The sequence below is a fragment of the Ochotona princeps genome, chromosome 14 (assembly GCF_030435755.1).
Source record: "Ochotona princeps isolate mOchPri1 chromosome 14, mOchPri1.hap1, whole genome shotgun sequence".
NCBI classification, from domain to species: domain Eukaryota; kingdom Metazoa; phylum Chordata; class Mammalia; order Lagomorpha; family Ochotonidae; genus Ochotona; species Ochotona princeps.
Window position 1 is genome coordinate 19,374,462 of NC_080845.1, and position 15,487 is coordinate 19,389,948.

Genomic DNA, 15,487 nt, shown 5'->3' on the forward strand with positions numbered 1-15,487 from the left:
ACACATAGAGGGAGTCACTTATCTAACCCTTTGATTTGACAGCATTTGTCAACTGATAAGGAATCAAACGGCAGTTTTCCTGTGCTCGGGCAGAGAACTTTCCTCCTCAAATGTTTTCCAGCACAGAGTCCAAGACCAGTACATTATTTATAACAACAGGGGTGGCAATGCAGTTCAGTGTGTAAAGCTGCTGCTCCGGATGCCCACATCTTCTACGGGAGTGCCCAGAATCCAACCCATCTCCATTTCCCATCCAACTTTCTACTGTTGTGCCAGGGAGGCAACAGGTTGATTGTCCGAGTACTTGAGTTCCTGACACAGTGTGGGATATCAGGACAGAGTTCCTGGCTTCTGGCTTCTGGCTTCAATTTAGCCCAACTCTCTGTTGTGGACATTTGGAGAGTTAACCAACTGATGGAAGATTCTCTTTCTATGTCTTTCTTCATCTCTGTTACTCTGCCTTTCAAATACATAAAACTTTTTAAAAACATATAACAACACCTACACAATTCATAATGTGGAAAACAGAGGGCTAATAAAAATCCTAGTTGGATTGCTTTCAAAATAATAACATAATTTCAATTAAAACTAAGGTAAGATGCCACTTCTGATCTGTCAGATTATCATATACAAACAAGAATCATAACAAGCAATGTTGGGAAAGCTACAAGGAAAAGCTACATTGGCATACTATCTGCAAAGAAGTTGGAGGGCATGTGACAATATGTATCTCAAGAATAAAATATGCTAATATGCTAATATGCTCAAATGCAGAAATTCCTCTTCAAAGAGTATTTCAAAGATGAAAATGCCAATGTGTAAAAATGCACTATGCTTTATCATTTCAGATATGTACACTTTTAATATAGAAATTTTTCAAATTTTGTGTGTCTTCTCATCGATACTTTTGATAAAATATGAACAAGGATGATCTAAAATTTCTAAGTTATCTGAAATATATTATACATACAAGTAACAATATATACAGAAATTCCATAAAATATCTTTGAGAAAGTTGAGTAAAGATTAACCAAAATATATATGAATAATTTCATTTTATTAAACATGTTATTTTGTTTCTGTCATGTATTTATACATGAATATGGGTATATATGTTCATACAAAAACAAATTACCTAAAATATTAAGGTATTTCTTCTATATGGTAGAATTATACACAATTCTTCATGTTTTTTCTTTGCTCCTGGTTTTTTAACATAGTTTCATAATACCTGTAGAAAATGTATGACTTGAAAGACAAAAACATTGATCCCAATTCAAAAGCCAAAAAAATTAAAAAGTAATATACTTAAAATAGCAAGTCACATTCATATAGTTGATTTTTAAAGCAAATGATTAAACAACAATATGCTCAGAACAACTTGAATGTCATTTGCTGAGGATTTTTAATGAAACAAATACTGAGCTGCATGATTTACATAAATAGTCTCATTTAGTTAGCAGGAAGTCCTACAAAGTAAGACTCGTTGTCTCAATTTATAATTTAAGAAACTGAGGTTCAGAAAAAGAAAAGTGACTTGACAAGATTATATAACCATTTATCATATGCAGAGAAGCCATAATCTGAAGCTAAACAGTTCATCACAACAGTAGCAAGGTGATTTGGGGAATCCCACATGGCACCTACAGTGCACAACATAAACATGTTACGTTCCTGACGCCTTGGAAACTGTCTCCACCTTTAAAACACAATGTAGACATCTTGAGGAACCTTAAACTGTACAGACAATAGCTTTTAATGGATTAAGCCAGGAAGGGAAATAATTGGTTAGGATGCTGTACCTAAATAGTTTTTGTGCAAAAAAATTATAATACAAGATTGTAGATGAAACTGTAGATATGGTACATTATGTTCAATTTAGGGAATGGTTGAGTGCAATTTGAAGTGTTGATGACGATGCAACGGTGTAACCTTTTATTTGTTTGCCCAACTGCTCAGGACCTGGTGGTTGGGGTGCAGCCAACAGGCTGAGTTACTCTTACAATGACTTCTTGGACACTGTACAAGAAACACCCACAAGTAATGACAAAGCAAGAGCATCACGAATTAAAAGAAATGCCCCATCATCTGATCACAAAATTAAGTTCATTTTCAACATCACAGGTAAGGAGAAACTTTTTAAAAAAACATTTATAAGTGAAATGCTTGGTGGAAAACCCATTTCGCAAACCATCGCTAATAGGAAAGGGCCCTGGAGCTAAGAATTAGAGAGAGCACAACCAATAAGTTTTGTCAATTTAAAAAATTTATTGGAGAAGGAGAGAGGGAAAATGGGGAGTAGGGGAAGAAGGTGGAGAGAGAGAAAAAGAGAAATAGATTTTATTCCATCTGCTCCTTCGTTTCCTAAGTGCCTACAACCAGAATCCACGAACTCAATTCAGATCTCTCACAGGAGTGCTAGGATCCAACTACTTGAGCCATCACCACTGCCTCTCAGGGTCTCCACTGGCAGGAGACTGGAAAGGGGCATCCAGAGCCAGTACTCACACCCAAGTATTGTGATATGGGACACTGCTAAGTTAAACACCTCCTCACTTCTTGATTTTTAATATCACAAATGAATTTTATAGCTCCCACAGCACCAAGAATCTAATTTGTTCTCATCTTGGTATGATGGATTATGGCAGGCTTTAAAAAAATTCCTAGCCATGTGATGCTATAATGAAGAACATATCTCCCACACAAAGTGATGGTAAACCAAGCAACTGTGAAAAAAGGATTTTAAAAAAGGATATTATTGTGAATATTATCCATGTACTCAATGAATTTGAATAAACTTTCCCTGAAAGATTTTTCATATGTCATTTCTTTTTGGTAAAATTTAGCTACAAATGACTTTGTGACACATCAGGGGTGTGTGACTGAGTGAGTGAGTGTGTGTGTGTGCTGTTTTACTGTGTTTTGTTTTTACCTCAGCTAGTGTGCCATTACCGGATGAAAGAAATGATACCCTTGAATTGGAAAATCAGCAACGACTCATTAAAACACTGGAGACCATCACCAACCGGCTGAAAAGGACCCTCAATAAAGAACCTATGTATTCCTTCCAGCTTGCTTCTGAAATGCTTGTGGCAGAAAGCAATTCTTTAGAAACAGAAAAGGCTTTCCTGTTCTGTAGACCAGGCTCGGTGCTTCGAGGGCGTATGTGTGGTAAGATTAACTGTATGTCACAAACATGTCGTGTATGTTAGATTAAAATTGTCTATTTCACAATTGCAAAGGGACAAGGAAACAGACTTTTTTGTTATTGTGTGATTGTTAATATGACTCTTTTGTCTTGCGAGCCTGCAACCACTACAGATCAGGATTTGAAAAAAAAAAAAAAGCTATTGTGAGGAGCTTAACTACTACTTTTATTTGGAGATCTTTAGACAGAATAGCCTTGACAGTGGTTCCAAGAACTAATTTCCCTTCTGTGGGCCAGTGGAGCACCCAGTATTCAATTCTGTATTGCACTTCTCTGAGCTACCACAATCATTAAGCACACTTGGACTGAGGACCTTGAGGACCTTGGCATCAGAAATGCTAAGCACTTGCCCAGTTTCTTTTGCCCATTAAAATAGTGGCTGAAGTAGCAAAGATTCCTACCCAACACCAAGCCTTACATACTTAAACAAAGATAAAAATTCACATATATCAGCTTAACCATTTTAAAGGGCACAATGCAATGTGTTGAGTGAATTCACAATGTTGTGTGACCATCATTTCTATCTCCAAAATTATGATCATTTCCAAAAGAGATCCTACATTCAGGAAGCAGTCATTTCCCATTCACCCTCCCACAGCTCTTACGTTGTTAACGTCTGTTCTAGACTGCCACAATTGGAATTAGTTCCTAAGGAACAGTCCCAACGGAGTTTCTTTAAAAAGCTGTCACTTGTAAAAGAAGAGGCTTTCACCATCCACCTCTGTGCATGCAACTGATCTCAGTGGCACATTCGTGTTCAGCTCCATGGGCCATCCAGAAAACAGTCTTCCATGGTACTTGTCACTGCTCCCACATCCCAACAGGGTTTCCCCAAGTGACAAAGTCTGCCCATCAAAAACACATTAAAATTGTTATGATTTGGCACACATTCTCGTCTCCTTCCCACCTGAGTGTAGCAGTTGGGCATTGTCTTGACTTGTTTTTCATCTCTCAGTGTGATTATCAGAGCACCTGCACTAGCACCACGCAAAATGCATCACCACTCAGACCTCATCCCATGGCTAGTATATCTCACAGGTTAGGGAGTGGAGTTCTGCAAATCTGCTTTTGAAATAAGTTCCCTGAGTAATTATTACACATGTTAGTGTCTTAGAGTCACCTAAGTATTCCATGCAAATGTCTTCCTTCTGTGTGCCTTTTTAATGAGTTCAATGTCTCATATTTTTACTTTTGAATTTTTCAGGCATTTTAAATCTACCAAGCACATTAAGAGGCCAGATCTCTAGGGAAGCAAGTTTCTAGAACAGGCTAATAAGTGTCAGTCTGCTCAGACTGGCATTCAGTGGGCAACAGTTCTTGCAAGCAGACAAGGCTCCGTTTCACACCCTGTGTTAGCCTCACCTCCTGTGCCTGTTTGTATGTCCATGATACCACAGTGACAGCCAACCAGCTCATAGGGGGAGGTATTCGGAGACGCAGCTAAGGAAAGTTTTTTAAGACTGCAAACCATAAATACTCATTGCTTTATCCTTTTTTTCTCCTTTGTTAACTGCATTTTTCAGTGATGATTTGGTTTGTCTTAATTTTACTCCATACGTGCTTAAAGCCACCATCACGTATTCCTCAAGTTTGATGAACAAAATTTGAATTTTCTCAGAAAATGATTAAATCAACTACGGTTGGTTTATAGGAATGAATTTCAGGTAGTTTACTTCATGAGTAAAAGAAACCCAGGGTAACACATAAGCAATGATACCTGGAAGCGTGCTGTGTTCGGATCATGTTGTGTGTAAAAGAATCACTCTGTGTTCCATGGCTGTCCTTAACCTCACTCTGTGTTCCCTGTCATGTTATCTGCAGTCAATTGCCCTTTGGGGACCTATTATTCCCTGAAGCATACTGTCTGTGAAAGCTGCCAGAAGGGCTCCTACCAAGATGAAGAAGGACAGCTTGAGTGCAAGCTTTGTCCCACTGGGACCCACACTGAGTATCTCCATTCCAGAAGCATCTTGGAGTGTAAAGGTAGAAGTTTACTTGATATTTGGACAGAGGCTGTCTGAGTCTGTTTCCCACTCCAAGGGAAGAAAGGCTTCTTGTCTCCACTTATCCCTAGCTTTATAACCAAAGGTCCTATAACAGAGACAGACGAAGAAAGGCATAACATGTATTTTACTTAACAGGAGAGCCTTCAGATATGATTGGACAAAGGGTGTCTGATCAGATGGTAATAAGTGGGAGGGAAGGGAGAATCTAGCATGGCCTCTTTGTGCTGATACTGCCCAATGTCCCTGCATTTTCAGAGGAAAGGATTTGACTTCCTGGTTAGTGTAGTCACATGAGGAGGAGGTCAGAGAGACCTCGTGCATCTGCGGTTTTCTGAATTTCCTTCTGGTAAAAACATTTCCATATAGCCAAGTACATTTTGCAGCTGGTTGTTCTGGACCCAATCTCAGTGTGAACTCACCATGGCCAATAGGATAAATTAAAAGTAGAACAGAAACAAACTTGATTTATTCATTCTTTTAATTAAAAAGGATTGCCTTTATGTTTCTCCCATTTTTGAAAATTTCATTTGTCTTCTGGAAATATTCCATGGTCCTCTCTAAATCAAACTCCAATCTACACTCACCGACTAACCTGAATTTTTTCTGAAATCTCACATTAATTAGTGAAAAGACTTTTCCTGATACTTAGCAGCCAATGGACTCCTTCTTGTTACACTAGTATTTGATGTGCTAAGACCAACTAATTGTACAGTTATTTGGGAATGCACAGGCACCTATTCTTACTATCAAAATACGCACTCTTTTTAAAATATTTCTATGATGATTCTTAGAAGCCTGGTAGAAATACTTGCTTTTCCAATTAATGTTATGAAAGAGTGAAAATAAGGAATTTCAAAAACCGCTGCTCTTTACTAACATTACAAAAGTAGGTGCAGGTGCTTAGTGAGAAACAGGCACTCCACGGCGGAGCCAGGTGATTGGAAATGCACTAAAAATGTTAGCAGTGCTGAAATAGGTGTCATTTACAGGACAAGAGCAGCAAGAAAAGTCAGCATCTTGGGAGTCAGGGCTTCTTGCCCTAGTCCTGCTCCACTACAAGCAAATGTCAGGAATTTCAGAAAAGCTGCGTAGATTCTTTGTGCCTGAGCTGTCACTACTGTTATTTCTGTTGCTTTCTTTTTGACAAATTAAAGTACCTATTTTGCTGACAGTTCTTCATTAACAAATATTTTACTTATTTCCTATCTGCAAGTACAGGTCATGCTTAATTTGGCATCTCGTAGTACGTATTTTCAGTATATGCCCATCTCCCATGGGATAAATGGTCAGAATGCAATTCTTGAGTCTGAGAGGTGATGTTTTTTTGGTATGCTTTGGTCATGATTTAAAACTCTTTTTTTATTTAAAACTCTTTTTTATTTTTATTTATTTGAGTCTCGCAAATTTTGTATTGCTTTTATTCTGATGCATCTCTGAGTTGCTATTAAAAAGAGGATCTCTACATAGAATATAACCTCTGTTTTCCTTTTTAAAATTTTGATTAATAGATATGTGCTCCCTATCAGTCCTCAAAGAAATTATTCTTACAGGTAGGAGGAAGTGGCAAAGCCATTTTTTAATTTGGAGCTGTGAAAGTGCTGTAAATGAATACAAGGCTTAGCCCTGGATAGCACTTTGTTTCTCTTGTCTAAGAAACCGTGTGAAAGTCCTCAACCGTGTGGAAGTTCCCCAGTTTACAACTTCTTCTTTATGAAATCTATCATGATTAACTCACCACATTCGGTGTGTCTGATACTGTGATAAGTAGTTACAGAAGTAACTGGAAACAAGCCTAAACTTTAGTTGGAGGCAAATGCATGGGGCTCAGTGTTTTGTATATTGGCTTAACAGGATTTCTTTATGCCTCTTGTTCCATGTCAAATTCAAATGCAAAAAGCCCTATTCTGCCCAGCTAATTTTGAATAGCTTCATAACACTTTGACTAACTGTGCAATGTTTCTCTTTTTAGCTCAGTGCAAACAAGGCACCTATTCGTCCAATGGGCTGGAGACTTGTGAATCATGTCCACTGGGCACTTATCAACCAGAAATTGGTTCCAGGAGCTGTCTCTTATGTCCAGAAAGCACATCAACTGTGAAGAGAGGAGCTGTGGACATTTCTGCTTGTGGAGGTTATTAAACCTGTATACACTGATATTTTCTTACACCTGCTAGGTTCTATGTCTGGAGAAGTAACTTCAGGATAATTATCGGTACACTGTAAGCAAATGCAAATCATTGTTCAAGGAGAGTTCCTATTCAACCAGTCAACAGTGAAATATAATTCCCAGTGGTATAAATACTGGCCTCCTGTTATTAGGAGTACAAAATGAAGTGTGGGCTTGTTCTCATGTGTCAAAGAGTGAAAACAAACACAGGGCTTCATGGAATGGTGGAAAAGCACCTCAACGAGGAACAGAGTTTCTTCACTTAGGAGATCTTTTCTGGGGTTCCTGGAAATTCATTATATTATTCCGTAAATGATAACCTTTCATTTCCTGTGAGCTGGAGATTTTCAGAAGTGATTTATTATTCTAGCTGCACACATCATCTTCACATTTACAACAGTATTTGTAAAGCATTGGAGCCATTCTCCACTCAGAGATTCTGCTTAATTGTTTGTGGAAGGAATGGGGCATTCTGGGTTGTCTTTAGTTCCTCCAGGTGATTCCAAAACAACCATTTGAGATGTACTGATGAGTTCCCAATAGTAAGCATGGATGACACATTACATTAGATTGTAGGACTCCACCCCTGGTATTTTGATTCTGTGAGGTCTTGTGAGGGCTCTAAGAATTTATCTTATTAACTAGTTTTCAGTTTGTGCTGATCCTACACATTGAGAACCACTGGCTTAAATGTAAATGCTTACATGAAGATTGGAAGTTTTATTCTTTATTATATTATATCATTATAATATATTAGATGATAATATATTATAGTATTACGTTTATTCTTTATTATATTAAATATGGCTTACTGGAACACTGCTCCTGAAGATATAAGCAAAAACAAAAATTGGTAACAAAACTAGAACTGGCACTAAAGGCCAACATACAGCTGTAAACTCCAAGGCAGTTGCAGTAATTTTCAAAGACAGCAGAACTGGCTTAAAAATTAAAAGACCATGGTCTACCCATGTTACATCCCTGATGACAAACCAAGCATATTTGGTTGAGATACGATTATAATTTAGCTGGGTATCCTCCCTGCTTTCTGTACTTTTATTTTTTACAAAAACCAAGACCTATGGCAATCCCTATACTTAAAAAAATTCTCTTATTAAATGATATTAAGATTTGTACAAAATAACTGTACAGGGCTTTGCAGTGTGGTGGTGATGAGGAGTGTGGCTGGTACTGCATTGTTGGATGTGTTCCTCATTAGTTCAGTGCCCTAGGAGAGAAGATGGATGGTAGATTTTCAAACACCCCATCTGCTTAAGCTCGCTCAGTGAGGTTGGATCCCAGAAACTGAAAAATCTATTGGACATGAGGAATTAGGTCACCGGCATTAATCAACCTTATGTTCCACTGAGAAGTTGGTAAAATAATTTCGTAAGCTGCAATACAAATTTTTCTCCATACCCCTGCTTCCTGCAACCACAAAAGAAACTGGAATAGTTCCAGTGAAACAAGTTCATATTTTCAATTCTTGTCTTTTAGCTTTCTGAATAAGCCTTGAGGTTTGTCTAACATCAAATTATTGGAATTAAGCAGTTAAAATTTCCAGAAAGTCTCTAAAGTTCTGGTAACCACCCCCATTTCTCCTAATATTCTTAAGCAGAATTTTAACCACATTCTCCTTGTCATGAGAACTGAGAATAACAAAACTCAGTATTCTCTCTCCTATCCTGCTAGATAAACACTATTTTACATTGAACTTAAATACTTGTATTATGAATTCCAAAATAATGCCTTACATATTTTCTACTTATTTTCCACTGATTTATCTTATAGATATACTATATAATTTATTGCATGTTTTACTGATAGATCACTTTCATGTTTCTTTAGCATTTTGAACTCAAATTATTATTAATATAGCAACTGTATGTAAGCATATTACTATATTAAAGACATATGGCTATACATTTTCTTTTTTATCAGTTCTTAGGCCATGAAGTATTTTTAAGTTTTACATACAAAGTCAATAATTTAAATTTTTTATCTAACAAGAATTATTTTTACCTGAAGACTAAGCCTCGAAATTATTTGTTGTTGTCATGAATTTGTCCCACAGGAAGGAAAGGCTTTTGCGGGACAGGATGATGTTACTTCTTACGTGTGCCCTCCAGGATCAAGTTAATTCAGAATGAGAACCATTGACTTCTAACACTTGTGTTGCTTGTTTTGCATTCAATTAGGGTGCAGAACATGAAGTTTCGATCTACATAGTGAAATGCTTACTTGATTAACATATCCATTGTTTCACATTGTGTGTGTGTGTGTGTGTGTGTGTGAGAGAGAGAGACAGGGAGAGAGAGAGAGAGAGAGAGAGAGAGAGAGAGAGAGAATTGTGTGGCAAAAGCACCTGAACTCTGGGCCTCGGGATGTTTTCAGTATACAACACTATTAACCATAGTCAGGAAACACACTTTAAGGCAAACACCACTGCAACTCCAGAATTGTTGCCCTTAATAGAATCAGTAAACACTACAAGTGGGAAGACATTTCCCTGGTCATTTCAAGTATTCTATTTTTAATTTGATGTGTAAATTTTCCCTGCTTTTCTCAAGATATTAGTCACTTAGTACTGTATTGATGTGTGTGTGTTTTGTACTGTATTACATACTAGATAGTAATATGTGCAAATATAGATGAATGTTTAAATATGTGTAGTTATTTGATTTATGCATACATAATACTATATTACATATGTTTCTAAATACATGCCATTGTATTTTATGCTACTGCAACTATGCATATAAATACAGATGCCTCTTGATTTACTGATGGGTTAAATCCTGATAAACCCACAGCTAGTTGAAAATACGGCATACCAGAGCATCGATTAGGACCTTTTTCATGGAAGGGCTAGTTGACAGCTGCCATCCCCACTGCCCAGCCTCCTAGCAGAGGCATCCTATCTGTTGCTAACCAGAAAACAGTCCAAATTTAAAATTCAAAGCATGATTTCTGCTAAATGTTTATTGCTTTTGCCACATTGCAAAGTTAAAAACGCATTACATTAAACCTTTTGAGGTTGGGAACCGTAGGAAATACATTAAATGTTAATTGGCCACTCCTGAGAAATAAATGCTAATGACGACTGTGTGTCTTTGGAATGTAATTTAAACTAATTTTCACATGTAGATTTACTTGACACTTTCTATGCCAAAAGCTAGAGATGTTATGACAACATATTAGCTATTTTAGGAGGCCAACAAGCAATTTATTTTTAATCTTGATATTTTATGCCTATTACATCTTAGTGTAATTTTTGTCTGCTCTGCCCTTTTGAAGGATAATTTTTTTTCTCTTTGAAGATAGAGTGGTCTTGAAAAATTTTTTTTAAAGAACAAAACAATACCCAGGCTCATGTTATGTTTGGGGCTTTTTTTTTTTAGATGTTTACTTTTTTTTTTTTTTTTTACAATCTTTACATAGTTAATTAGGGCGCAAAGGTTCAAGGACTACAGGAAAGTGGGTAAGACTATTATTTCCACATTTTTTTTCCTGTATCTGGGGTAAATGGGGAGGTAAAGGAGAAGCCCCACCCATGGAGCTATTTTTTTATTATTATTTTGTTTCTATTCTACCAAGCACATTGCTAAGAGAATTGACAATCTGATTAAATGATAACACTCAAATGAATGTTCTTACGAAAAGTGTGCTTAACACTAATGATAGCTTAACCTACAAATAAAAGGACCATCTAGCACACAAATACAAATATGAATAATAAGCAATTAGGGGTGACAAAATGGATTAATGAACAAGTTCAGTTCTAAACCAAATAACATTTAGTAAGGAAAAGCAGGGTTCGTTTTTATTTTCCACAAAATTCAGAAGAAATGTTAATCATTATAAAGCTTTGTTATCAACTAGTAGCGTTAAGATACTTGAAAAAAATCTGTCTTACAAAGGGAAAATGCAGAAATATCATTTCATTGCAGATTTTAGCATGCTTTGCATTTTCTAGGATCAAGTTAGAAATCAGTAAGGATATACTAAAAATATACTTTATATTCTACTTTTGTAACATCTTTGTGAGGAATTTCTTATTTATTATAACATTAGTTATGTTCTGTCTCTGGAATGCCATGTTGTTACTTAATGATCTGGGAAATGATAAGTAATATATTCATAATATATTGAGTAGAAATAGTAGAATATATCATGCAGCCAATTCTAATTGTTATTCAGTTAAGACAGGAAGAAATTACAGCAAAACATGTAACAGGGTTCTTTGTTGGCATGGGTATTAGATATGTGCAAGAGCTGATACCAGCAATTCAATAGCTTTCTTATGACCAAGCGTTAAGGAAAATTTCATAGATAGAAGGTATACTGCTTTAAATGCACAAATGTGTTGTGTTTCCTTTCCAGTGCCTTGTCCAGTCGGAGAATTTTCCCGGACTGGATTAATGCCCTGTTATCCATGTCCTCATGATTATTACCAACCAGATCCTGGGAAATCATTCTGTCTGTCATGTCCCTTTTATGGAACTACAACTATTACCGGTGCTAAATCCATCACAGACTGTTCGAGTAAGACAAGATTCTTTCTTATCGAGCCCATGTTGGAGATGCATTTTTGCTTATGTATGTGTTAGCTTAAGTTCTGAATATTTCCTTTTTCAGTAGATTTTGGTGTCTGAATTTGTTAAATGGTCCTTTTGAGGTCTTTGTTTCTTGGTTGTGTTGGTTTTTTTGTTTGTTTTTATCACAGTGGCCCAAAGAGTCCTGTATTGGAAGCATTGCATTGGATAACTTTCAAGTTCCCTTCAAAGCTCCTGAGAGATTTACCATCTATCATTCTGTTTTTAAATATTATTGAAATAAAATAGATGTGACTTTACTCACTTTGGCAACCAAAATCTTGATCATCTTGTTGAGATGGTATCTATTTAATGGCAGCATCTATTGCACATTAACATGTTTATTTAATGCTTTGCTGTTCATTTTGTTAGGTTTTAGTTCAACTTTTTCAGCGGCAGAGGAAAGTATTGTGCCCCTTGCTGCTCCTGGACGCGTTGAAAAGAAGTATGAAGTTAGCAGTCAGGCAAGTTGATACTCTGTGCATGTAATTTTCATCAACAGAATGGTTGCAAAACCATTTGTCATTTAGCAGAAAGAAAATTAAAATGATTTAGACTAATGAATATTAATAAATGAATGCATTTGCTTATAACTAGCAACTTTCCAAAAATACAACATTAGATAGTCTAAGTACCAAAAATGGGAGTTTTTCCCAGAAATATTTGGACAAGAATGTGTAAATGTGGGAACATTTTGATTTACTAATTAACACGACAAGCACAACTCATTATTTGAGTCAAAGCATTTTGTTTAGCCAGAGGCCTCTTCTGATTGACATGGAGAGTTGCTCAACTTTCATGAAAATTTAAATGTTTTAGACAGAAAAAAAAATCACTTCTTAGAATAAGATATGGCTTTTAAAAAATTAAGAACCATAAGCAAAACCACTTGTTTTTCACTTAGTTTTTTTTAAACACTAGCTGTTAAGTGTGATTATTTTGGTAGATTCAGCTATTAGTCAGCATTTACCTTACCCAATCCAATGAATTCCTTGGCTTCTGGTGTTCTTAAGGACAAAGAAGTTAGACTTTTTATTTCAACTTTCTGCAACCTAGTCCAATCATACTGATTTGTTTGGCTTTACAAGTCAAATTAGAAACAGCCTAATGACTATAAAAACTTATAGGAATCTCAGACAGTAACACTGGAATTTGGAGACATAAGAACATGCTGGCCAACCTATATGAATAATAATGTATACAGTTCATACCCAGAGATTCTAATTTAGCTGGCATTGTTTTGGGCCCTGGCAAAATATCATTTTGAAACACCTAAATTGGAATCTTATTTTTAGGATTTATTTACTGGTATTAGAAAGACAGATTTACAGAGAGAAAGAGAGACAGAGAGGGAGATCTTCCATCTGCTGCCGCACTCCCCAAATGCCTGCAATGGCTGCAATTGAGCCGATCAAAAGCCAGAAGCCAGCAGCCAAGAGTCCTGAACCCCTCGTTGTCTCCCACACAGGGTCAGGGTGCCAAGACTTTGGGCTATCCTGGACTGCTTTCCCAGGTCACAAGCCGGGAACTGGATGGAAAGTGCAGCAGCCAGTACACAAACCAGCACCTATATGGGATCCTGGTGCTGCTAGGAGAGGATTAGCCAATTGAGCCATAGTGCCAGGCCCCTCAATGCAGCTAGTATTTAGAAACACAGCTTGGGTTTTCCAGAACATCACTCAAGAATCATAAATCATGTTTGTGTCCCTGCATGTGTAGCAGGTAGCAGTGTTGTTCAGGCAGCAGTTCAGTTAACTTTACTGAACTAACCTTGGAACAGTAACCTGCTATGTGGGATTGCAAATTTTTTACTCTAATCAGGACTGCTTTGAAATGAGTAGAAATCTGTGCTGCTAGTGGATTTCTTTTCTGCCCCGGTAGGTTTTCCATGAATGCTTCTTGAACCCCTGCCACAACAGCGGAACCTGCCAACAGCTTGGGCAAGGTTATGTTTGCCTCTGTCCACCTGGATACACAGGTAACCCAGAGAAATGCAAATTTTGATATACTTGTCATATGAATTCATCATGACTTTCAGAATCAAACTTCCTACTATTTAAGACATCACTTGTAAAGGATAGTAGATCATACCAGTGCACAACATTTTGGTTGAATAAAATAAACTAAAAGATTTAAATTTTTTAAAAAAGAGTTTGCATACGCAAGTGAGGTGTACTTATTGATTAAAGAATCATCTTATTTATGAAAAACTCATATCATAACTCATAATTTAAATTGAAATACAGTTCTAAGCACCATTTCTAAGGTTTTATTCTAACACAAATAAATATAAGTAGAACGTGGAATATATTTTCTATCATAAGCATTTTTCATGAACTCTCAGTTTCTCTTATTTGCTGTACACTCCTGGACATCCTTATGAATGCTATGATTTGTTGCATTCTTTCCTTCTTTCTGGAAACTGTGCTTAGAAAAACAATGACTTTAGACTTGATTAGGTGGGAGTTGTGTTTTCTTACACTTTGTTTCACATTCCATTTGGGTCCAGAAACATAATTGTTAAGGAAGAATGAATTATACCTTAATATTGTAATTAATTTGAAGTAATTCTCTTTTCTTCTAGACAGCTTTTTGTGTTTTTTTAAATTATGCAATAGTTTTAAAGTTTTTAACTAGAAAAATTATATTTAAGTAAAATAATTCACCACAAAATATGCAAAAGGAACCTTCAAAAATAAAATATGATCAATATTCAACAAGAAAATTGGCACTCACTTATTATAGCTGGCCTGTGGGAATTTTCATAAAAATGTTTCTCCAAACAGTCTATAAGAAATTATGGATCTGTGTCAGAATTCTACAAATGAATGGTGATTGCAACAAGGCATAGTATAGAACTGTGGTTCTACGTATTAATATGCATCAGAATCACCTAGAAGGTTTTTTTAAAAAAAACAAGATTTTATGATTTTTTTCATTTGAAAGTTACAGAGAAAGGGAGGAGGAGATCTTCCATCTGCTGCTTCTCTCCTCAGTTAACTGTAACAGCTAGAGCTCAGTCAAGCTGAAGCCAGGAGCCAGGAGCTTCTTCCAGGTCTCTTATATGGGTATCACAACCCATACCCTTTTGCCATTCTGCTGTTTCTTTTCCCACACCATTAGCAGGGAGATGGATGAAGTGGAGCAACTGGGACATGATCTGGTGACATATGGAATACCAGCCTTGCAGGCAGCAGCTTTATACACTAAGCCACAGTGCTAGCTCCTGGAAAGGGTTTTAATACTGAGATTACTTGGCCTCAGCTCCAGAATCTCTGACTCAGCGGGTTTGATGTATGGGTTGAGGGTTTGCCTTTCCATTACAATCCTTGGTGGTGCTGATACTACTGATCCAAAACCCGCACGTTAAAACCCCCAGGCCAGAGGAAGAATGTGGGTTTCCAGTAGAGTGAGGTGGCCTATGCACACCGTAGGGAGGATGGAGTGTGAGAGACCTGGCACTGCATGGAGATCGGGCAGGATTCAGCCCCACCTCCAGCCCTTAGACAGG

General features: G+C 36.8%; 1 protein-coding gene across 1 annotated transcript in view; it reads left to right on the forward strand.

The window, feature by feature from the left end:
• The window catches only part of SVEP1 (sushi, von Willebrand factor type A, EGF and pentraxin domain containing 1), a 168,598-nt gene that overhangs the window by 89,583 nt on the left and 63,528 nt on the right, over positions 1-15,487 (forward strand). The window contains exons 15-21 of the mRNA XM_058672513.1: positions 1,960-2,124; positions 2,938-3,171; positions 5,030-5,191; positions 7,184-7,345; positions 11,765-11,926; positions 12,349-12,440; positions 13,858-13,954. Coding sequence (XP_058528496.1) covers positions 1,960-2,124; positions 2,938-3,171; positions 5,030-5,191; positions 7,184-7,345; positions 11,765-11,926; positions 12,349-12,440; positions 13,858-13,954 — 1,074 coding nt within the window. The remainder of the gene's footprint in view (positions 1-1,959; positions 2,125-2,937; positions 3,172-5,029; positions 5,192-7,183; positions 7,346-11,764; positions 11,927-12,348; positions 12,441-13,857; positions 13,955-15,487) is intronic.